The sequence below is a fragment of the Myotis nattereri genome (assembly GCF_964212035.1).
Source record: "Myotis nattereri genome assembly, chromosome: X".
Lineage (NCBI taxonomy): Eukaryota > Metazoa > Chordata > Mammalia > Chiroptera > Vespertilionidae > Myotis > Myotis nattereri.
Window position 1 is genome coordinate 114,750,222 of NC_138078.1, and position 26,155 is coordinate 114,776,376.

General features: G+C 37.6%; 1 protein-coding gene across 1 annotated transcript in view; it reads right to left on the bottom strand.

Annotated features, from left to right (window-relative positions):
- TENM1 (teneurin transmembrane protein 1) overlaps positions 1 to 26,155 on the bottom strand; it is a 934,848-nt gene that overhangs the window by 335,641 nt on the left and 573,052 nt on the right. The window contains exon 8 of the mRNA XM_081115196.1: positions 25,254 to 25,492. Coding sequence (XP_080971322.1) covers positions 25,254 to 25,492 — 239 coding nt within the window. The remainder of the gene's footprint in view (positions 1 to 25,253; positions 25,493 to 26,155) is intronic.

Here is a 26,155-nt window from a genome sequence, read left to right on the forward strand (position 1 = left end):
GTTCACACTATACTATAGGGTATTAAGGGTGCAATACCATTATGTCTAAAAAACAATGTGTATACCTTAATTAAAAAATATTGCTAACCATCATTTGAGCCTTCAGTGAGCTGTAATCTTTTTGATGGTGGAGGCTCTTGCCTTCAATTTGTAATAACACAATATCTGAGAAACATAATAAAGTGAAACACAAAAACACAAGGTATGCCTATATCTTAATGATTCTGTTTCTTAGGTCTTTTGTATACTAAATGTCTATGTAAACTGTCTTGAACTGAGAGTGGTGGGTTAAAATTTCCTATTAGTAAATTTCCTATTAGTTGTTTTGATTTATTTCTCCTTGCATTTCTTGTAGTTTCTGATTTATAAAGGAAGACATTTGTAGGGATTTTTGTGTACAGACAGTCATTGCTTTTCACAGAGTATCCTCTTTGTTGTGTTTAATTAATAATTCTTGGCCTGAGTTCTACTTTGCCTGATACAAAGATGATAGTCTTGCTTTTGTATTGCTTCCATTTACCTGGTAAACCCTTTGCTTATCCTTTAATTTTTACACATTCATTCCTGACTCGTTTTATCTCAAAAGTATCTCTTAGGAACAGAACAGCACAGAATTAGGTTTTGCTTTGTGCGCTATTTTGAGAATCTTTTCCTTTTTTACTTTTTCTCACCTAGGGATATGTTTTTTATTGATTTTTAGAAGGAGAGGAATGGGAAAAAAAAGGAGAGAAAGATCAATCGGTTGTCTCTGGCATGCACCACAACCAGATCGAACCTGCAAGCAGGTATGTGCCCTGACAAGGAATAGAACCCTTGACCTTTTTGTGGACTCAATGACGCTCCAACCAACTGAGCCACCTGGGCCTGGGTGAGAGTCTTTTCCTTTTAATAGGTGAGTTAAACCCATTTACATTTATAGATGTGATGGATAGGTATGGTCACAACTCTATCATATTATTTAATGTTATATTTATAGTATTATGTTAATTTTATTGTATTTCTTTATGTAGTTGGTTTTCTTTGTTTTTGTTAATTTCTTTTGGTATTTAGGAATGTTTGTATCTTTTTTCTCTAGATTACCTTTTTGATATTACCTTTTAAAATTTTATTTTATTTTTTATTATTGTTTAAAGTATTACAAATAGTAGTACATATGACTCCTTTTCCCCCATTCTCTTTCCCCTGGCCTCCCCTACCCCACGGCACATGCCCTCAGCCCCCCAATGTCTGTGTCCATCGGTTATCCTTATATGCATGCATACAAGCCCTTCAGTTGATCTCTTATAGCCCCCAACCCTCCCCTTCCTTCCCGGTGTAGTTTGACAGTCTGATGCTTCTTTGTCTCTGTATCTATTTTTGTTGGTCAGTTTATGATGTTCATTATATTCCACAAATGAGTGAGATCATGTGATATTTGTCTTTCTCTGACTGGCTTATTTTGCTTAGCATACTGCCCTCCAGTTCCATCCATGCTGTTGTAAATGGCAAGAATTCCTACTTTTTTACAGCAGCATAGTATTCCATTGTGTAGATATACCACTGTTTTCTAATTTACTCATCTGCTGATGGGCATTTAGGCTGTTTCCAAATCTTAGCTATTTTAAATTGTGCTGCTATGAACATAGGGGTGCATATGTCCTTTCTGATTGGTGTTTCTGATTTCTTGGGATATATTCCTAGAAGTGGGTTACTAATTCAAATGGGAGTTCCATTTTTCATTTTTTGAAGAAACTCCGTACTGTTTTTCACAGGACTGCACCAATTTGCATTCCCACCAGCAAGAGGGTTCTTTTTCTCCACATCCTCTCCAGCACTTGTCGTTTGTTAATTTGTTGATGATAGCCATTCTGACAGATGTGAGATAGTACTTCATTGTTGTTTTGATTTGCATCTTTTGGATGATTAGTGACTTTGAGCATGTTTTCATGTCTCCTGGCCTTCTGTATGTCCTCTTTTGAAAAGTGTCTATTTAGGTCCTTTGCCCATTTTTTGATTGGATTGGTTTATCTTCCTGCTGTTAAATTGTATGAGTTCCCTATAGATTTTGGAGATTAAATCCTTTTCTGAGATAATATTGGCAAATATGTTTTCCCATTTAGTGGGTTTTCTTCTTTTGTTGTTGTTGTTGATGATGATGGTTTCTTTTGCTGTGCAAAAGCTTTTATTTTGATGTAGTCCCATTTGTTTATTTTCTCCTTAGTTTCCATTGTCCTAGAAGTTGTGTCGGTAAAGATATTGCTATAATGTCTGCTTTTTTTGCTCCTATGGATTCTTCTAAGATTTTTATGGTGTAAGTTGGTGGTCTTTCAATTTTTTTTGTATGTATCTGTCCAATTTTCTCAACACTATTTATTATAGAGACTGTCTTTACTCCATTGTATGCTCTTGCCTCTTTTGTCAAGTATTGATTGAGCATAGTGGCTTCGGTCAAATTCTGGGCTTTCTGTTCTGTCCCACTGGTCTATATGTCTGTTCTTGTGCCAGTACCAGGCAGTTTTGAGAACGGTGGCTTTGTAGTATAGCATGATATCTGGTACTGTGATCCCTCCAACTTTGTTCTTCTTTCTCAGGATTGCTATAGCTATCCGGGGCCTTGTTTTTATTCCATATGATATTTTGTAGAGTTTGTTCCAGGTCTTTGAAGTATGCCATTGGTGTTTTAACGGGGATTGCACTGAATTTATGGATTGCTTTGGGTAGTATGGACATTTTAATGATGTTGATTCTACCAATCCATGAACATAGTATATTCTTCCATTTGTTTATGTCTTCCTCTATCTCTTTTTTCAAGGTCCTGTAATTTTCTGAGTACAGGTCTTTTACCTCCTTAGTTAAATTTATTCCTAGGCATCTTAATTTTTTTGTTGCAATGGTAAGTGGGATTGTTTTTTAGTTTCTCTTTCTGTGAGTTCATTACTCGTGTATTAAAAAAAGCCATAGACTTCTGGGTGTTAATTAATTTTTTTTCCTGCTACATTGCCAAATTTATTTATTAAGTCTAGTAATATTTTTATGGAGTCTTTAGGGTTTTCTATGTACAATATCATGCCATCTGCGAATTATGACAATTTTACTACCTCTTTTCAATTTGGATGCCTTTTATGTCTTCTTCTTGTCTGATCGCCATGGCTAGTACTTCTAGTACTACGTTGAACAGGAGTGGTGAGAGTGGGCAACCCTGTCTTGTTCCTGTTCTTAGGGGAAATGGTTTTAGTTTTTGCCCATTGAGTATGATGTTGGGTATAAGTTTCTCATATATGGCTTTTATTATGTTGAGATATGATCCTGCTATTCGCACTTTGCTGAGACTTTTCATCAAGAAAGGGTGCTGGATTTTGTCAAATGCTTTTTCTGCATCAATGGATATGATTATATAGTTTTTATCTCTAAATTTGTTTATGTGGTGTATCACGTCTATTGATTTGTGGAGATTGTACTATCCTTGAATTCCCAGAATAAATCCAACTTGGTCATGGTATATGATTTTTCTAATGTAATGCTGGATTCAATTTGCTAGAATTTTGTTGAGAATTTTGGCATCTATGTTCATGAGGGATATTGGCCTATAATTATCTTTCTTTATATCAGCGGTTCTCAACCTGTGGGTCGCGACCCCCTTTGGGGGTCAAATGACCATTTCACAGGGGTCACCTAAGACCATCAGAAAACACATATATAGTAACATATTGTTTTTGTGACTAATCACTATGCTTTAATTATGTTCAATTTGTAACAATGAAATTGGGGGTCACCACAACATGAGGAACTGTGTTAAAGGGTCGCGGCATTAGGAAGGTTGAAAACCACTGCTTTACACTGTCTTTATCTGGTTTGGGGACTAGGTTAATGCTGGCTTCATAGAAAGAGCTTGGAAGTGTTCCTTCCTCTTGAATTATTTTGAATAGTTTGAGGAAGTTAGGTTTTATTTCTTCTTTGAATATTTGATACAACTCCCCTATTAAGCCGTCTGATCAAGGGCTTTTGTTTGTTGAAAGTTTTTTTAAAAAAAATATATTTTATTGATTCTTACAGAGAGGAAGGGAGAGGGATAGAGAATTAGAAATATTGATGAGAAATATCAATCAGCTTCCTCCTGCACACCTCCTACTGGGGATGTGCCCGCAAAGAAGGTATATGCCTTTGACTGGAATTGAACCTGGGACCTTTTAGTCCTCAGGTCGACACTCTATCCACTGAGCCAAACCAATTAAGGCTGTTGGAAGTTTTTCAATGACTGCTTCAATTTCCTCCGTAGTTCTTGGCCTATTTAGATTTTTTGACTCTTCCTGGTTGAGTTTTGAAAGGTCATATTTTTCTAGGAATTTGTCCATTTATTCTAGGTTGACCAGTTCGTTGGAATAGAGTTGCTCATAGTATTTTTTCCCGAGTCTTCGTATTTCTGTGGGGTCTGTTGTTATTTTGCCTTTTTCATTTCTGATTTTGTTTATTTGAATCCTTTCTCTTTCCTTCTTGGTGAGCCTGGCTACAGGTTCATCAATCTTGCTTACCCTTTCAAAGAACCAGCTCTTGGTTTCATTGATCTTTTGTATTGTTTTTTTGGCCTCTATGTCATTTATTTCCACTATAATCTTTATTATTTCCTTCTTTATGCTTACTCTGGGCTTTTCTTATGGCTCTATTTCTTGTTCTTCAAGTTTCAGAGTTAGATGGTTTATTACCAATTCTCTTTTTTTTTTTTTTTTTTGAGGTAGGCCTATAATGCTATGAACTTCCTTCTCAGGACTGCTTTCACTGTGTCCCATAGATTTTGGATTGTTGTGTTTTCATTGTCATTTGTTTCCAGGATAGTTATTTCTTCTTTTATCTTTTTGGTAATGCAATCATTATTTAACAGAATGCTATTTTGCATCCAAGTGTTTGAATTTTTGTGATTGTTTTTATTGTAGTTGATTTCTAATTTTATGCCATTGTGATCTGAGAAGATGCTTGATATGATTTCAATCTTCTTGAATTTGGAGAGACTTTGCCTGTGTCCCAAAATGTGGTCTATCTTTGAAAATATCCCATGTGCACTTCAGAAGAATGTATACTTTGTAGCTCTAAGGTGGAATGTTCTGAAGATGTCGACTAAGTCTATCTGATCTAGTGAGTCATTTAGGATTGCTGTTTCTTTGCTGATTTTTTTGTCTAGAGGATTTATCAAGTGATGTTAATGGGGTATTAAAGTCTCCTACTATGATTGTCTTGATTTCAATCTCTCCCTTGATATCTTCCAGAAGTTTTTTTTTTTTTATGTATTTGGGTGCTCCTACATTGAGTGCATATATGTTTATCAGAGTTATAACCTCTTGTAATGATCCATTTAGAATTATGAAGTGACCTTTCTTGTCTCTTATTATGGTCTCACTTTGAGGTCTATTTTGTTAGATATGAGTATTGCTACCCCAGCTTTTTTTTTTTTCATTTCTATTTGCCTGAAAGATGTATTGTCATTGCTTCACTTTCAGTCTATGTGAGTCCCTTGTTCTGATGTGGGTCTCTTTTAGACAGCATATATATCAGTCATGTTTTCTTATCCATTCAGTCACTTGATGTCTTTTGATTGGGGCATTAATCCATTTACATTTAATGTTATTATTGATAGGTACTTGTTTGTAGCCATTTCTATTCTTTATGCCTGTGTTCCTTCCTCCCTTCCTATTTCTTCTTTTTACAGCATCCCCTTTAGCATTTCTTGCATTGCTGGCTTGGTAGTGATAAACTCTCTTAGCCTGCTTTTGTCTGCGAAGCTCCTGATTTCCCCTTCTGTTCTGACTGATAGCCTTGCTGGATAGAGTATTCTTGGATTCAGTCCTTTGTTTTGCATCGCTTTGTATACTTCATTCCATTCCCTTCTGGCCTGATGTATTTCTGTTGAGAAATCATTTGATAATCTGATGGGGGATCCTTTGTAGATAACTCTCTGTCTCTCTCTTACAGCCTTTAAGATTATCTCTTTGTTGTTAATGTTTGCCATTGTAATTATGTGTCTTGGTGTGGGTCTTTTGGTGTTCACCTTGCTTGGGACTCTGGACTTGTGTGACTATTTTCTTCCCAGTCTCAGGGAAGTTTTCTGTCATTATTTCTTCAAATAGATTCTCTAATCCTTGCTGCTCTTCTTGTCCTTCTGGAACCCTATTATATGTAAGTTATTCTGTTTCAGGTTGTCCCATAGCTCCGTTAGGCTCTCCTCCTACTTTTAATTTTTTTCTCCAGTTGCTGTTCAGATTGGGCTTGTTTCTCTACCTTATCTCCTAACTCACTAATTTGGTCCTCCGTTTCTTCTAGTCTACTGTTGAAACCTTCCATCACATTTTTTATTGTATCTACATCACTTTTGATTTCTTCCTTTTTTTCTTTTTGCAAAGGTTGTTGATTTTCTCATCCGTCCAGTTTATGAACTGTGTGACCATTACTCTGTATTCTTTTTCTGACACATTGCATGCCTCTGTATCACTTATTTCCTTTCATGGAGATTGCTCTTTTTTCTTTTTTCTGGGATTGTTTTGTTGTCTCCCCATTCTAACTATCACCAGAAGATCCAAGCACCAAGTTGGAGGGGACTGAGCCATGTGAGGAAGGAGCGTCACGCCACTCAAGCATCACTGGAGAGCTCAGACACCAAGATGTGTGGTGCTGTGGTCGGCGGGAGCCGTGCACACCGAGAATCAGAGTCCCCACATACCTGCGCCAAGAATCAGAGTCCCCAAGTGCACACCAGAATCAGGGTCCCCCTGTGCACACACCAAGAACTGGAGTCTCTGGGACTCGGTGTGGCCTCGCGTGCACTCAGAGAATCAGGTTCCCTTGCGCACACAATGAGAAACAGAGTCCCAGAAGTCACTGGCACTCAGTGTGGCCTGTGCATGCACCAAGAATCAGTCCACGTGCACCAATAATCACAGTCCCCGTGCACATGTGACCAGAAACAGAGTCCCTGCTTGCATGCACCAAGACAAAGTCAGTGGTGCTCAGTGCGGCCTTCAGTGTACCCCGATAATCAAAGTCCCTGGCCTGCTAGGGGGGCAGGGTTGCACAACTTCCCGGTGTAGGCAGGAGGCCCGTTCATGCATCACTGGTAGCACAGGCCCTATGCCTCTGCAGCGGGTTGGCGGGGAGGGGGATGCGCTCTGTGACTCACAGAAATCTGCGGCCTGGATGTCTGGAGTCTTGGTGTCCCTGGGTCTGTAGCTGTGGTAGCAGGTCTTTGTACAAAGTGGCTGTAGGGTCCTGGTTTATGTCTGAGGCCAGTCTGGGTGGTGGTGAGGCTAGAATCCTAGTCACAGAAGTTCTGCCTTTCAAGATGGCATGGTTTCTTGATATTACCTTTGATAATGAAGTTAGTCCCCCTTCTTTTTGCTTTACCTTATACTCTTTGGTTTGTCAGCTTGAACTTATATTCTTTGACTCTCTATGTGACAAGCAGGGAGTTTATATTATGTTCCCTTTTCTCTTCTCCTCTTAGTTTTAGCTGCATTATCACTACTTTATCAAAATACATTTAATTTACAAACCATTTTTTCATACATGTATCCACCTTTGTTTAAATATTAAACCTACCAGTAAGTAGATCTAATGTTCATCAGTTCTTTTGCCAAAGTTGCTCTCATCACCTCTTCATTGGATGAAGCTTGTTCACTAAACCATAAGTCAACAAAACTACAACCCCTGACCAAATCTGATTCACTGCCTATCTTTGTATGGCCTACAACCTAAGAATGGTTTTTACATTTTTAAATAGTTGAACTAAAAAGTCAAAAGAATTACAATATTTGAAGACTCATGAAAATTTTATGATATTCAAATTTCAGTGTCTATAAGTAAAAATGTATTGGAATATTGTAACACTCATTTGCTTACATACTGTCTCTGACTGCTTTTAGTTATAGGTTGAATAGTTGTAACAGAGACTGCATGACCTGTAAAGCCTAAAATATTTACTATCTGGTCCTTTATAGAAAAAGTTTGCTGACTTCAATTCTAGTAAGAGCTGTGAGTATAGCATTCTCTGAGTTATTGCATGTTTAAAACCATTTTCTTATACCCTTCATAATTGAAAGACAACTTGTAATTCCTTGGCTCACCCTTCCTTTCCTGAATTATTTGAAAATTTTGCTTTACTCTTAGCTTGCTTTGTCTCTTGTCATGATGTCTCATGCCAGCCAAATTGACTTTCTTTTCTTTGTAAATGACTTCTCCAATTCTAGAGTCCAGGGTATTATTTTTTAATCAATGAAGTATGATATTTTTCCTAGGATATAACCTGAAGTTGACTGTTTTGAATCAGTTTTCCAAGGTACTTCTGGATTTTATATTCAATATCTGCAGTAAAGTCTTTTATTTATTTTTATTTCTGGAAAGTTTTCTTTGATCAGTTTTAAATATTAGTGCTATTTCATTATTTAGTTTTCTTTATTAGGAACTACAATTATATATAGTCTGGATTTCTTTGCTTATATTTTATATCAATCATTTTCTATGATTTATTTTATCTCTTTAAAAAATTGATGAGAGGGAGAGAGAGATCAATTTGTTGTTCCACTTATTTATGCATTCATTGGTTGATTCTTGTATGTGCCCTGACTGGGGATCGAACCCGCAATCTTGGTGTATGGGTCGTTGCTCTAAACAGATATCTTTTACCTCTTTCTTTGTTTTAACTTCATTGTCTTTGTTATTTTAGTGACTTTAATCCTTGCATCTCACTCATTATATTTTCAACTCTTTTTTTCTTGGTCGCTATTCAGTGCAGTCTTGTTTTTAAAGATGCTTTTGTCTTTTCATTAAATTTATTTCCTGAGTTCAGTCAATTGAAATTTTGCACCTTCCTTTTGCACATTTTTATTGAGGTTTTAAAATTCATTGTTTGAATTTCTTTTTAATATTTTCAAATGTTTGTTTAAGGATACTTAATTAAGATTGAGAGTTTTATTGCAGTTTTCTTCTGCTTTGAGGGTGGTTATTTGAGGCTTTCCATCAGCTGAAATGACTGATTCTTATTTTCTGTTTTCTTTTTATGGAACTTTGTGTTAATACTTTTTATGCTCATTCTGAGAGATTTTTGTTTTCCTAGATCAGCAAGAAGAGTTTATACAGATAGGAGTCAGGAGTTTGGGTGGCTTACTAGGTTTCATAGTTATTATTAAAGTGCACTTTTTAAAATCAATCATACTTTTGGATAGGGGTTTTGGAATATCGCTTAATTTTGTGATTTACATTTATTTATGTAGGATCCCAAAATACAACTTCTTGCTTCCTTCTTTCCCTTCACTATCAAGCCACCAAGGGATACTTCTCCCAAGTCAATGCCCTCACACCTTCAAAAGTTGTGCCTTCCCAAGACTACCAACTCTAGTTTTGTGTACTTTAATATTCTTTTCAATTTACAGTAGCCAGTGTTCTCAAGTGCCAGGCCTGAGATCTGTTCTCAGTAGCTGTCTACCAATGGTGGGACTTTTTTTAATGGGGTTTTTATTTTATCAGTTCTACCATCACTAGATCCCAGCTCTCATATCTTTTTTTATCTATTTAGTCTTTTTCTGACTGTTGGCTCTGGCATGGGCTACAGAGCTAGTTCTGCTTCTTTTGGGTGTTCATTTCTATATGTATGGGTAATTCAAAGTGTGAAGAATTCTATCAGTTAAGCTACTGAAGTGGGTTATGTGTGGTTTCATTTGCTCTCCTTGTTGATTTAAATTTCTTTTGGGAGGATGGTATGGAGAGATTTGGACTGAGGGAGCCACAGTTATTTTATGGGAACTCAGAATATCTACTTTTACATTTATGTAATATATATGCAGGCACATACACCTGGTCATTGTGTACTTGGTACCTGTAGAGCATTCATTTGAAATTAGTCTCTAAAAATGGGGATGTGTTATAATTTTATCTGCCCAGTGTTCTTTATATTCAATTCCATGCATCTATGAGATAGTGAGCCACGGTTAGGGCTAGCATTTGCAACTGTGAACAGGTCCAGATTTACTAAAAAGGTGATTATGTTGTGTTTTCAGGTGTGTTTCCCAGCCCTTTATATAAGTCCTTTTCCTAAAATTTTAATGATAGGAGATTCATAAAGAATTCCTCATTTCTTTGGCTTAAAGTAATGATGCAGTGATGGTAAATATATTCCAACTTCTGAGTAAACTCTTTTTTGTTTTATTTTGCAGAATCTAGACTGAAGAGGAAAGACTATTTTGTTGCATTTGATTACTTATATATTCCATGGAGCTGAGACAAGGAAGTGATGATTTGTTTGAGATTTGCCATTCTTGGTTTAGGCTCTGTCTTTGGTTAAAATGCAAATAATCTTAGAAAGATATAATAAATTTTCTTTGTCACAGCCATTTTTACGTTGGTGTGAATATCTTATGACATAGGTTGCAAGCTTCAAAGAAGGTAGGCAGATAATGTAAAAGAGTGAAGAGGATGGGATGGGTACGCTGATGGGCCGGAGAGTTCATGGCCCTTTTGGAAGCAGCCCATACTTAGCTCCAGTCACTGGCTGTCAGATTACTTTTACCACACAAAAGACTGGAACAGTGCCAGGCACACAGGTACTCAATAAATGTGTGGGCAGGTCTGGGTGTGCCACATCTTTATATGTTTCAAGAGAGACTAGATATACTATGTCAACCAGGGAATTTTTACATGAAATCTCTAGACAAGTTTGTAAATTAGTTGCCAGCATTTAACAAATTCTATGATTGTCAAGCAAATCCTGTCCTGGTGCATCAGATTCACTTCTGAGTTTAAGTTTTGTTAGGGAGTAGGAAGCAGGACTAGGTTCCTGATTTGGGGGGTGAAGCAAAACAAGATATTTGAGACTGTGGGCTCTGGTAATGAAACAGAAGAGAGGTAAAAGGTTAAAATACAGATGGAGCCCAGGACCTTGCCCATGCTTCTGAGATAGTCGGTGTGTAATCTGCATATATTTGTTTCTTTGCTATCTACTCAAATTACTAAAAAGCATATGCATTATTCATTTCCTATGAAAATAGGACTATATTCATCAGTTTGCCACATATGCTAGTAATTAATCCTGTTTGTTTTGGGTCAAAAGTCATACCTACCACTCGCCTCTATAAACTTCTAATTTTAATGAAAGTACATTCATGTATTTAATCTTTATTGCACATTGACTATTTTATTTTTAAAATTTAGCTTTTTTTCCCCTCCCTGTTGATGGGTTCTTGTCTCTACATTTTAAATATCACTGATTCAAATTATTAGATTGGTGCCTGCCAGCAAGGAGAGTTATGCTGCCTAATCCAAGCGAAGGATGTGGTTGGAGAAACTGAATTAAAAACAAACCATATATATATATATATATATATATATATATATATATATATATAGTCAGACAGGAACAGAAACCAAAGATGCTAATGGTTTGTTTGGGTTTTGTTCTATCTTGGAACAGGCTGTGTTTTAGGCATGAAAAAGAAATGATCTATTTGTACCATCTGGCTTTCAAATACTCCCACAGCCTTCTATGTTGGTAAATCTTAACTAGTGCCATCTCTGCAAGATCCTATATGATAATTCTTAAGCATTTGCTATCATAGCCTGGAGTATCCCTGAGCATGTGCAGAGTTTTACCACATTTTCCCATTGGCATAACATTTTTCACCCGCCCCCTCCCCCCCCAAAAAAAGCAAAATAATTCAACTAAATTCAAAAGTCATCTGACCTTGCAATTACTTATGGACTGACGAAGCTACCTTTACCACCAAAGTTCAAAAATAAAAGATTTCTTGGCTCTCTCTGCTAGGTGGTGGGGAAATTACCAAAGTATTTGATAGCTTCAGAGGATTTGGACTCATCAGGATTCTATGTGTGGAGGTAACCCACAATCTTTAACAATCCATTTAAAAAATGTTCACTTTTTTTTTTCATAGCACAGTATACTTGTTCCTAATTTTCTTGACAGCTCTATCTCTCTTTTTCATTCATTGGGCAACTAGTATTAGCTTGGTTGCTTGTTATGAGTAAAATCCAAAATCTTATATGTACTCTCTCGATGTAATATTATTTTAATTTAACTCCACAATTTTGTGAGTTCTGCAAAATGTTTGGAGATATGGTATACACAAAATACACTATGTAGTGTTTAACATACTTAGTATCTGTATTTAAACAAAATTAAAGTTTAAGATCAAAGGAAATCTAGGTTTTTCCTTCAATGAACAAAGGTCAAAGTTGAATTAAGAATCTTGTCTACAACATAAGCAACAGGGATAGTTGATTTGGTGAAACGTGTGAATATCAAAAAGCAAAATCTGCCTCTTGTGTACCAAGTGGTAAAACAGCACAGATTGCTTCCTGTCAAAATCACATTTGTATTCATTTTTGGCCACAGCCACAACTAGTTTATCTGAGAACTCAACAACCTCCTCTGATGTTCTATTACATATGCTAGCCTTCAGTTTCCAGATAGGACACAAGTCTTGCCTAATTTAAAAGAAATGACATGGAACCAAGAGTTCTTAATATGTCTTTTCTTCTAGTTAAGGATTTCCTGTTGCAGTCAGTAAATCAGACATTTGGGGCTCTCATGGTTAGCAATTACTCTAAAAGTTAACTATACTGTATACTGTAAGGTCTACATTAACTAGATTGGCAATACTGTGATGAGGTTCTGATCAGCAGGAAATTACAGTGGGTCATCTTGGACTCTCTTAATTTGTGATTATTCTATAGAGATCAATAGGAGCCCCAAGGAAGGAGCTCTTGAGAAACCACACTGTGATCTGGAATTCCACATGGGTCTTTCCCATATTAGAGGATCTAATATAATATGGTATGTACTTTCATTAAAACACTATCTTTATTTTAGTGGGCTTGTGAACCTACCCAGGAGATTCCATATTGGGGGATTGTACCTGGCCAAGAACCTAGCCTTCCCTGAGCAAATGATTCATCTGAAAAGACCTCATCTTTTATGTTCCTTGACTACGTATAAAATATAGGTGAATAGCATTTTTATGCTCTGAGTTAAATCTAAAATTCTGATACACTAACTTCTGACCATCTCATTCTAGCTATTCAGTTTGCTTACAGTCATAACTACCCTACAACATCATCTGGATCTCTGTACACTTTGATTCATCTCTCTTTCTTGTTTCCCATGCCATTAGCTTCCTCACCCTATTATCTTTCCCTACTAAGTTTGATTCTATGACTCATCACTTCAAAAACTTTATCATGAGCAACTATAATTTCTTTATCCCTTTTGTCTTCTTGTTGCACTTGGCCTGCAAGCCTCTATCTTGGTGCAAACAAAACATAGTCCCTATTTCACTTACTCTTCTTGAAACTCTCTACTTCAGTCCTTTACAAATATTTTAGTCTTAGAGCCTCTTTACACTCTTAAAAATTACTGAGGATGTTATAAGGAGATGTAGGTTATATCTACCAATATTTTCTATATTAGAAATTAATATAACTTTTACAAATATTTATTCATTGATGTATTGAGTAATAAGAATAAAGCATTGTATTAAAACACAAATAACATATTTTATAGTAAGTAACTATATCTTACAAAGCCAAAAAAATTAGTGAGAAGAGTTGCATTGTTGTATGTCTTTGAAAATCTCTTTAATGTTTGTCTGGCTTAAAGACAGCTGAACTTTCATATCTGCTTTTGCATGCAATCTCTTGTGATATCATATATATGACCTCTGGAAAACAGCATTGCACACTCATGAAAAAAATTATAGCAAAAAAGACAAATAATGTCTTTGGGGTATTATGAAAATAGTTTTACTTTGTGGATCCTTCAAGAGGTCTTAAAATCCCTGGTCCCTACACTACACATTGAGGAACACTGTTCTTATCGCCACCACCTAATGGTTTTTTTCCAACTGCTCTAGTTGCTTTTTCTAGTCTGCTTATCAGAGTTTTAGTCCCCCACCTCCTTGAATATTAGTATTCTGAGAGTTCCAGCCTCACAATACTTTTCCTTGTTATACAACGATTTTGGTGTCCTCAAAGGTAGATGCCTCCAAAGTTTCAGTACCAGGCATTTAATAAGAATCTTGACCTCTGTGTATATTGTCATTCTTAAACCTCTTCCTTCTTTACTCTACCTTGGCTAACAACATCACCATTTATCTAGTCCCTAAGCCAGACAACAACTGCTCTCTCACCTGCCACATCAAATCAATGACTAAGTCAAGTGTATTTTATCTCCTAAATACTTCTTTTTCTCCCTAATGATATATCACTCAGTTAATTTTTTAAAAATTATAGTTGACATTCAATATTATTTTATTTTAGTTTCAGATGTACAGCATAGTAGTTAGACAATTACATAATTTATGAAGTGATCCCTCAATAATTTAAGTACCCACCCAGCACCATACATAGCTATTATAATATTACTAGAGGCCCGGTGCACAAATTCGTGCATGGGTGGGGTCCCTCTGGGTGGCCTGCAGGAATAGGGCTGAAACCCACAGTCCAATGCTGCCTGCAGCTCCTACCTGACTATCCCACTCATCCTGGCTCCACTGTGCCTGCCACAGGCTTGTGTCCAATCATTCCCTATTGGGAGAGGCTCGCGCTGCAGCAGTAGTGCTCACCAGCCATGAGCCCTGCGTTTGGCACCCTCCCAAAGGAAGTGGCCTGTGGGATCGGGCTGAAACTGGCTCTCCAACATCCCTGAAGGGGTCCCGGATTGCGAGAGGGTGCAGGGACCCCAGGCTGAGGGGCCCCACCGGTGCATGATCAGGCTGGGGAGGGACCATGCGAGGGCTCCAGGGCGTGTCTGGCCCATCTCACTCAGTCCCAATCGGCCAGACCCCAGCAGCAAGCTAACCTACCAGTTGGAGCATCTTCCCCCTGGTGGTCAGTGCATGTCATAGCGAGCTATTGAGCAGCTGTAGCATATCATTAGCATATTATGCTTTGATTGGTTGTTCAGTTGTTCTGCCATTCATTCTATTTGCATATTGCCCTTTTATTATATAGGACTGATTATATTTCCTATGCTCTACTATTTTTGTAACTTCTTACTCCCTTCACCTTTTTCGCCCTTGTCCCCCCAAACTCTTGCATTCCATCTTCTCTTTCTCCACTCCCAGAAGTTTATGTTCTCTCTATCACTCACTTGGATTACTATTATGGTCTCTTAATTTGTCTTCATGACTTTGATTTTACAACCCCCATCACCATGCCTGCCAATTCCAACTTCCATATTGCCATTAGGGTGATTTTTTCAAAATGTAAATCTGAGCAAATAATTTTCTTGCCCTAATGGAAAACCATAAAAAACTCACCATTTGCTCTTGGAATGAATTACAAGCTCCTTACCATACTTAAATGCCTTTCATGATCTGTCCTGCTTACTTACTGTCTTCATTTCCTGCCATTCTACCATATATTCCATTTTTTCTTCCTCAGGCTTTCCAATATATTTTTCAATATATTTTCTGTAAAGGGGATATTGCTAAGGTCCAAAGAATGTGTCTGTATCCTGTAGTGTCACCTCTTAGTTTGATAGTGATGAATCAGATATTCTGTTGGTTTGTATTGGCTCTTCCTACTCTGTCTGTTCTGTATGAAAATTCAGTCACATTTTTGAAGTTTAAAATGGGTTAACTTGCCATCTGTCTCAAAGCTATTGCTCTAATTTAGTTCATGTTCACTTCAGAGTAAGTATAACATAAAGGCTTATACAATGTGGGTCTTATATGTTCATAAAACATACATGTTACATATGCACATATAACTAAGTGAAAAAGGAGTGAAATTTCCTTTATGCATCAGAATTCAAATTATTTAATTTGAAATCAGATATTATTCAAGAGGAAATTTTTTTGTGAATTTGCAAGATTGGTTCTTGCTGTTTTTAAATTTCTTAAGTATGTAAAGCAAAATTACTAGCATGCTATCCAGTCCTCTGTTACTATGCCTTGAAGTTGATCTTTATCTATTTCAAAGCCTCATTTTAACTTCCCTGCTACAAAAATGTTAAATGGGAAGTACTTAGTAGGATGACTGCCTCTTCTAGAGACAACAAAATAATCTCTTAGTATCCATTACTCATTCACAAAAGAAATCCTCTTTCTTATTCTATGTCTTAAATCCACATAGCTACTAGCATTCCAAGAAAAAAAATCAGTACAGTATTTGCCTTTCCTTAAAATGCCTTCATTTCATTTGTACCAATAGGTGCTAATTATCATTCTGTAAATTAGTTGCATGTGACACAGGTTTTTCCTGTCATTTTAGTATGTTTAAATTGGATTGAATTTATGCTTTTAATTATGACAGGTAAAGTGCCACTTAACATAGGAGGGATAAAACTTATGGAACACATTACACCAAAAGGTGATGCCAGATGAAAATATAAATCTCTTTTAAAGAAGAGTCTGATAAATGCATGGACGGCAGATTTATAATTGGACTGAAATTATACCATAATTTTCCAGATCTCTGCTTAGAGAGATAGCTAGAAAGTTAGTAGATTCATGGGTAGGAGGCAAAGTCAATGCTGATGCAGAAACTGCCATCATTATCATGAATGGATCCATAAGAGTGAACTAGAAGTAGTAATAAGTATTAAACATGACATCAATAGGATTGGTAATAGTCCACAGGATAAAGTAAAATGCTTTTTAGCATTTTATGCTGAGTCACTTCTTGAATGTTATAAGCTATAATACATTTTAAGGAAAATGTGTTTCAACCTAGATAAGGCCTTCAGATAGAAACACAAAACTATTGGAAGGGTCAAAAATAAAGACATAGTTACAGATAGTAGAAATAACAAACCCATTAGAGGATTCTTGTGCAACAGACATTCCAGCTCTGGAAAAACTATCTTAAATGACTTTGGAAAGAAGAGAAACAAAAGTAGTGCATGTAAGGATAACTTATATGCTCACTACACTTATCTAGGCTCACACTAATAATCCTAATAATAATACTGTTCCACCAATAATAATCATTAATCTTTATTTAGACTGCTAAGCAATGTCCTGAATGTTTTATTTATTTATCTTTTTATAAATTTTATTGATTTTTTACAGAGAAGAAGGGAGAGGGATAGAGAGTTAGAAACATCGATGAGAGAGAAACATCAATCAGCTGCCTCCTGCACACCTCCTACTGGGGATGTGCCCGCAACCCAGGTACATGCCTTTGACCAGAATCGAACCTGGGACCCTTCACTCTGTAGGCCGACGCTCTATCCAATGAGCCAAACCAGTCAGGACTGTCCTGGATGTTTTAAATGCTTCAGTTCATTTAATTAAAAAGAAAATTCACAAGAAATATGTTACTAGGATTCCCATTTTGTAGATGAGAATAACTGAGGCACAGAGGCATTATGAAGTTGCTAGTAAGTTAAAGAGATAGTTTTCGGTATTATTTACCTACATTTGGAAAAGTTGTATGAAGGGCATGGTTTATTTAGATTTAAGGGGAAAACTCTATTGTTAGTCTCTCCTTTAAAAAATCTAGATTCTTGAATTTTTTTAAATCTAAATTTGCCACATTTTATTTTATTTCTTCTCTGTACTGTGAGGTATTGGCACTTTCTTCATGAGGAAGGCAAAATGAATACATTCCACTCCTCTCTATCATTTTCATCATTTTCTTACTCCACTGAAATAATAGCCCCAGAAAGGGCAATTTGTACTAGTATAAAAGAGGCAGAAGAAAACACTAAAATCAGTGTTACTCAATTTTGGTAGAGAGCAAGGCCCTTTGCTCTCTTGAACAGTTTCATCCATAAACTTTAGATCGGAGAACTGGGCTCAATATTCTCTCTCCTAATTCTGTATTAGTATCCATTCTGATTTACTTCCGACTTCCTACATAGAATGTCACGGGAAGGAGATATATGGACTTAACTTATTTCATCTGTAGAATTTGGACACTATCCACATCCCCTGAAGGTGGTATGAATCCCTACTAATTTCATGGCAAAAGAAAGGGAACATCAATGTGATTTACTGATGGTACTGGGTTGAGAGTCAGAAATCCCTCCTCCACAACTCATTCAATGCAACAGACCTTTTGGCCCCAGGCACAATGTATTCCTGTGAATTTCTACTGCCTCTTATACAAACTGCTGACTGTAGAGAAACTTGATCAAAACATCAAAGATTACCAGAGAAGCCGTGTTTGTGCCCTTCACGACCATTGATGAAGTACCTTAACCTCGCCTTCTCTTGATACCTTGCATATGGTCATCTGTCTTCCTGACTACTACTTCATGTGGCTTATTTGTAAATTCAAGCAAATGTGCTTCCAACTGGCACTGATACATCACTGATGCCAAAATATCAGAGAGGATGAAGCATAAGGACATATTTTTTGATTCAGATGGAAAATATTACAGATTTATGGGAAAGTGATGACAATAGCTATTCTGTGATATCTTCATATAATCAGTACCTTTCCATGCCTCCCTTCACCAAATTTTATGACCTAAAAACTTATTCAAAGGAATTATTCTCTTGCTGACCCAAAAGATATAGTGGGGTAGGTGTGGGGATGGGGCTGGTTGCCTGAACAATCTGGCTCTGACTTTTCACGTACTGGATTTCCACTGCTTTCCAATGACCACTTACAGAGCCATAATGCATAGCATGTCTATTGATGTCCCATTGATATCGATGTGATTTTCCCTAGTGGATTGAGGGCAGCACAGCATACAGCCATTAGTATCTAAAGGTTATGTATAATGGATAATAGAGGAAAATGAAATAGCAGAAAGGAATTTGCACTGGAAACAAGCAGTAACTAGTTTCAGTGAAAGATTTTACTTGGGTTATACAGCAAACTGCAAAGAAGGATTGAAGAAAAAACAATGACTCTTACAGATTCAGCAAGAGTTGAGAATTAAATAGTTTCATATTTTGAAATATATTACTTTTCAAAATTTCAACCACACAAATCCATATAAAAATCATCTTGTGTGTTACAATTCTTATGTGACATCTTTCACCTGAATGAACATTTGTGAATTCTTACTTTACCCTTCTGAGGTCATCAGAAATATGGTACAGATGGGGTAAATCAAGGAAGAGATATTTGCTGATTTACCCAAAGTCACATATTGCCCAGATCATGGCAGAACTCAGAACAAAGTTACAGTGTTTGCCATTAGCATCTCATGTTGAACCCATTCGATTTACTGTGCTAGCCTTTAGACTGATATTTCTTTGTCTAAAATATCTCACAGTAAATTACTTCAATAGATCTCTCTTACCAATCAACAATCTTAGTTGCACTCACCATTACAATGGATGATCTGGGAAATCCAACGTAATTTGTAACTTAATAGGAAAAAAAAGGTCAAACAAATGGGACTACATCAAAACAAAAAGCTTCTGCACAGTAAAAGAAACCATCAAGAAAACAACAAGAAAGCCCACTGCATGGGAGATCATATTTGCCAATGTTATCTCCGATAAGGGTTTAATCTCCAACATTTACATGAACTCATACAACTTAACAAATGGAAGATAAACAATCCAATATAATAAAAAAAATGGGCAAAGGACCGAAATAGACACTTCAAAAGAGGACATATGGAAGGCCAGGAGACATATGAAAACATGCTCAAAGTCACTAATCATCTGAGAGATGCAAATCAAAACAAGAATGAGGTACTATCTCACACCTATCAGAATGGCTATCATCAACAAATCAACAAACGACAAGTGCTGGCGAGGATGCAGAGAAAAAGAACCCTCTTACACTGCTGGTGGTATGCAGAATGGTGCAGCCACTGTGGAAAACAGTATGGAGTTTCTTCAAAAAATTAAAAATGGAACTCTTCTTTGAACTAGTAACCCACTTCTAGGAATATATCCCAAGAAATCAGAAACATCAATCAGAAAGGACATATGCACCCTTATGTTCATAGCAGCAGAATTTACAATAGCTAAGATTTGGAAACAGCCTAAAATGCCCTAAAAGCCCATCAGCAGATGAGTAGATTAGAAAACAGTGGTACATTTACACAATGGAATACTATGCTGCTGTAAAAAAGAAGGAATTCTTCCCATTTGCATGGATGGACCTGGAGAGCATTACGCTAAGTGAAATAAGCCAGTTAGAGAAAGATAAATATCACATGATCTCTCTCATTTGTGGAATATAATAAACAACATAAACTGATGAACAAAAATAGATCCAGAACAGAGAAACACCGAACGGACTGTCAAACCTCAGAGGGAAGGGAGGGGAGAGTGGGTGGGGGGGGGGAGAGGGGTGTAAGAGATCAACCAAAGGACGTGTATGCATGCACATTAGCATAACCAATGGACATGGACACTGGGGAGGTGGGGGCTTGTCCTGGGGAGGGGAGTATACAGGGAGGGGTCGATGGGGGAAAAAGGAGACATATGTCATACTTTAAACAATAAAAAAGAAGCAATAGTGACTATAAAAAAAGAATAGATTCATTTCTTAAAGAAAAAAGAAAAGAAAACAATTGTCTAGTGGATTTGTTTAGAAGCTACAGAGTTCACTGCAGTGGTAAAGGGGCCACAAGGCTTAGCACTTTTGCAGGGAGCAATGGGGGAGAGTGGTCATGTGTAATCTCTCAACAATAAAGATGAATAAAAAAGATTTAAAAAGAGCATGTGACTAGAGTCAGTCAGCTCTGGCTTAAAGCTCAGTGAACCCACTTCTTATGATCTCTGAATTGAAATGTGCCATCTATGTGATTTTTTACTTTTACTGTGCTTCAGTTTCATTTATAAAATATATTTAATACTGGTACCTATTTTTAAGGCTTTTTGTGAAAATTAATTGAGCTAATGCAAATAAAGTGCTTAGTACAATTCTGTTATTTTCAACAAATTTTTAGTAACATGGTTGCTATGTATCAGGTACTGTTCTTGGTGCTGGGATATAGCCATAGACAAAATGGTTAATTCTGAGAACCAGTGAATTTTTGTAGTGAATAATAATTATAAAGTTGATAATGTTAAAACAATAATGATATTTAAAATCCTATATAATAAAAGGCTAATATGCAAATTGTCCCCATAGATGGGAGTTCCACTGACCGGGAGTTAGACCACCAGGGGGTGGCACAGAACATGGCAGGCATCAGTGCAGCACTGGAAGTGGGCAGCAGTGGAGGTGCTGCCAGCCCTGATGGGTCCTGACGAGAGCAGGACCACAGCAGGATGGTGGAGCAGGTGAGTGGGTGGTGCCAGGCTAAGGCAGGTGCGAACGGGGGCCCCAATCACCCTGCCAGTCACTGCACAGATTGGCCCTGATCACCAGCCAGGCCTAGGGACCCTACCCATGCACGAATTTCGTGCACTGGCTTCTAGTTCTATATAACAAAAGGGCAATATGCAAATTGACCCTAATGGTGGAACCACCAAGAATGACTGGTTGCTATGGTGTGCACTGACCACCAGGGGGCAGACGCTCAATTCAGGAGCTGTACCCTGTGGTCAGTGCACTCCCACAGGTGGAGCTCTGCTTGGCCACAAGCCGGGATGATGGCTGCAAGCGTAGTGGCAGTGGCAGGAGCCTCTCCCACCTCCTCAACAGCGCTAAGGATGTCAGACTGCAGCTTAGGCCCAATTCTGTGGGGAGTGGGCCTAAGCCACAGTCAGACATCCCCCATGGGGTCCCAGACTGTGAGAGGGTGCAGGCTGGGCTGAGAACCCGCCCCCCCCCCCGCCCCGAGTGCATGAATTTTCGTGCACTGAGCCTCTAGTTTATAATATAAATATTATGTTTTTGGCATTATATCAAGTGCTTTAGTTTTTTTCTTTTTAATTCTATTTGTTTATTCTTAAAGCTATATATCCATCCAGTTTGTGGGCAAAAGTATGCCAACATGCCTGGCCAGTGTGGCTCAGTGATTGAGCACTGACCTATGAATCAGGAAGTCACAGGTTTTATTCCCGGTCATGGCACATGCCCGGGTTGTGGGCTCAATGCCAAGTAAGGGGCATGTAGGAGGAAGCCAATCAATGATTCTCTCTCATGATTGATGTTTCTATCTCTCCCTCTCCTTTCCTCTATGAAATCAATAAAAATATGCCAACATAAATTTTTTAGGTTCTGAGTTTATGTTGATGATGATGGTTGATCTGTCATTGTGCAGGGTGTTGGGAGAAAGGATCCCATAGTTGTATTAAAACCCCTGCCTTAAGGAGATACTTGGAAGATAGTAAAATGTCTCACAGTGTCCTGCAGAGTCAACAAAATTAATGACTTCTAATATATTCCTAGGGGTAAAAACATCAAGTGCTTTAGTTTTATCAATTCATTTAATTCCCGATGTGATACTGTTTTAGGCCCATTTTATAGTTGATGAAATTGAGTCCTTAAAAGTTTAAGTAATTTGCTCAAAGCAACATGCCTAATAAGTGGCAGAGGTCAGATAAATCCATGATCATAGCTATTGTACTGTACTACCTTATTATCATGATAAATTTATATGCCATTGTTTTACCCCATAAAAAAGCATAGTAATGAAATGAATAAATATATAACCTAAACAAGTTTCACGGAATATAACACATTTGTTGATGCAAGAGTGGCCACTATAACAAATTTAAATAGAAACATAGGTTTGAACACAGTATAAAACTAATAATCAAGAGCTTGATGTTACCTGGATTTGTTTACACCAGGGGTTAAGTCTTAGAGCTCAAACATTATCTCTCTATATAGTAACAGTTAATAGAAGATAACTCATAAGATAAGAGTTTGTCTTATAATTGAACAAGAACATTTTAAAGAGCCTCTAATGTATTTAAACTTTTTAAATTACTCCTTCTGTTGAATGATTCCATATGAAAGTCACGCTTATATTACAGTATTTTCTCATTCCCCTCCTCCATTCCTTCAGCATTATTTCTCATTATAGGTTATTAAAAACCAAATAAACACATGTTGGTTTATCCTGAAATGTCTGAGATAAAAGACACATTTTTATATGGTAAGGTAATATTATCCACATTTAATAGTAGTATTGTTTAAATAAATTCAGATTGTACAGTGAAAATATAAAAGACTTACTCATACACATTAATAGAGGCTATGATCCTATATTGTTGACATTATCAGTGGCTTCTCTACAAAATATATGTTTATTTACTAGCCATTCCCTATTCTATGAGTCCTTTAAACATTGATTTTGTGAACATTTTTATTATTCAAATTTTGAAAAAAACTCAGAATCAACCAAATTTAGTTTATTATTTATAACTAGAAGCCCGGTGCACAAAAATTTGTGCACTTGAGGGTAGGGGGTCCCTTAGCTCGGCCTGTGCCCTCTCACAGTCTGGGACCCCTCGGGGGTGACCACTTGCTGGCTTAGGCCTGCTCCCCAGGGGATTGGGCCTAAGCTGGCAATCAGACATCCCTCTGGCAGCCTGGCAGCCCTCGGGGGATGTCCACTTGCCAGCGGGCAGCAGACCTAAGCTGCAGTCGGATAGCCTTAGCGCTGCTGAGGAGACAGGAGAGGCTCCCGCCACCACCACTGTACTGGCAGCCATCAGCCTGGCTTGTGGCTGAGCAGAGCTCGCCCTGTGAGAGCGCACTGACCACCATGGGGCAGCTCCTGCATTGAGCGTCTGCCCCCTGGTGGTCAGTGTGTGTCATAGTGACCAGTCATTCCCAGTCGTTCTGCTGTTAGGGTCAGTTTGCATATTACCCTTTTACTATATAGGATAGAGGCCTGGTGCACAGGTGGGTGCCGGCTGTCCCGGATCAGGGTGGGGGTTCCGCTTGGGTGCCTGGCCAGCCTGGATGACGGGCTTATGGCTGTTTGCAGCTGGTCAAACCCCCTTCAGGGTGGGGATCCCCACTGGGGTGCCTGGCCAATCTGGGTGAGGGGCTGCGGACCGTTTTCCAGCTGGCAGGCGACTGAAGCTCCCAGCCTCTTTTTTTTTATTTTTATTTTTTTTATTCTGGGATTTATTTACCTTCTATATCTGTCACTGGAGCTGAGAGCCAGCTCCAGCTCTGAGGCCGTTGCCGGCTGAAAGCAGGTACCTGGGCTTTGTTTAGCTTCTATAATTGAAACTCTGTTGCCATCAATGGTGCTCTAAGCTCTGAGGCTGCAGCTAGCTGAAAGCAGGTATCTGGGTTTGTTTAGCTTCTATAATTGCAACATTGTTGCATCCGGAGCTCAGAGCTGGGCTGCGGCAGGCAGGGAATCTTGGCTTCCTCCATCACTGGAGCAAGCAAGCCTCATGTTCGCTTCAGCTGTGTGGCTGCCGGCCGCCATCTTTGTTGGCAGTTAATTTGCATATCCTGCTGATTAGCCAATGGAAAGCGTAGCGGAGGTATGGTTAATTACCATGTTTGTCTATTATTAGATAGGATTATAGTTAAATCCAAATCACTTTTTGTCTGCCTCTCAGAATCATATTCATTGTATCTTCCTGGGTCATTCTGCTTCAATTATGAAATCGGGTTAAACCTGAAAAGAAGTTATTAGTGACATACCTGGATAAAAGTTTTTTCCTACCGTGATATTCTATTCATTCTAGGAATAGTGCTTCCACAAAATACATGTTTCTTAAGTTAATTTACATTTTAGACTGCAGAACCACTGGAGCAAGGAAATTAATGTTCAGTCAAAACAAAATGCCATCTGGAAAAATCAATACCATTTTCTATCAAGTGAGGTTGACTTTAATCAGGGTGACTGAAGAACAATAATTATTTTTCTTAAAAGTAAAAAGTGTCTCACAACTGTTTTCCTCTTTACTTTGTCAAACACAGTAACCACAAAGATTTGCAGCCATTTACCTTGTGGAAATAAGAATACATTTTAAAGTCCCAGTTACAACTCTGAATTCTTGGAAAGAAATTATGCACTGGATTTTCTGATAGCTTCCAAATAACTACTACTTTAATGAAATTGCTACCTGAAAATTCAGTAGCAGTATTATTGTTTAACTATAATTTAAGAAGCTATCGTAGATTAGTCCTTATGACTTCTAATGAGGAAACCATAACAAACCTTTTAATTGAAAGGAAAATGGTTAACTACAGTAATTGCAATCAATAAGATTGTGTTAGTAGCATAAATATTTCTTCTCAAATAGCATTCCATACTCTCCTTAGCAGTATTTAAGGTTTGAAAGTGTAAAAAAAACACTAATTAGAAATCCATTCGTTATTTATAATACTAAGTCTAGATTCAAATTTGTAGGACCCAGTGATGAGAGAGAACCACCACCACCCAAGCAAAATAAGACTTTGATTAAGAAGAAAAGTGAGACATGGGAGAACGGGCTTACCAATCACGTAGGCCAGTAACAAGGCCAAAGTCACGGTGATTGCAGTGGCACTCAAGGCTGTACACTTCCAATTGCAGCACCTATAAGGTTTGTTAAAGGTAAAGGCAGGTCTGGAGAAGGTGCTTCGAGGAAGTGGCCTGGGAGGCGGCGAGTACACAGTATTGGATGTCAGAGGGTAGTTCTGACTGGTTGCACTGAAGATAGCGGAGGAACCAGATCCATGTTTAAACAGGAAGTGTCTGTGATAAGGAAACAAAAATTTGGGCTTTTAGCAATGCAGTTGCTACAAAAACAGAATCTCCACTAATTTCAAACCATCAGAGGAACTGGGAGGGGCTCAAATCAATTTTAATATACCTAAGATTTAGCTCCAAATTGCCCTTGGCGTCTCCCTCTTGTTTTCTGATTTTAGACCTTTAAGAAGAAGAAAGAAATTCTCCGTTCCCTGCCTTTCTGGCTAGTGAATTTCTCACACTCTGAGCACTAATCTCCCGCATTTGATGTTATTTTCTATACAGTTCTCTTTCATTAACTATGATACTCAAGAGTAGATTCAAAAACAGAAACATCATCAGGCATTTGGTAATTTGAATGGCCTAGAAACCAATATTTTATTTGGAGACTATCTTTCACAGATATATTTTCATCCAATATTTTATTATAAAAATTGTCAAACATACAGATGTGAAAAATTTTTATATAATGAATAAACATACACTCACCAACTAGATTCTACAGTTAACACTGGACTCTACTCATTTTTTCAGATATTTACCCTTCTCTACATTCCTATTTTCTGTCTTTTTAAAAAAATATACTTTATTGATTTTTTACAGAGAGGAAGGGAGAGGAATAGAGAGTTAGAAACATCGATGAGAGATAAACATCGATCAGCTGCCTCC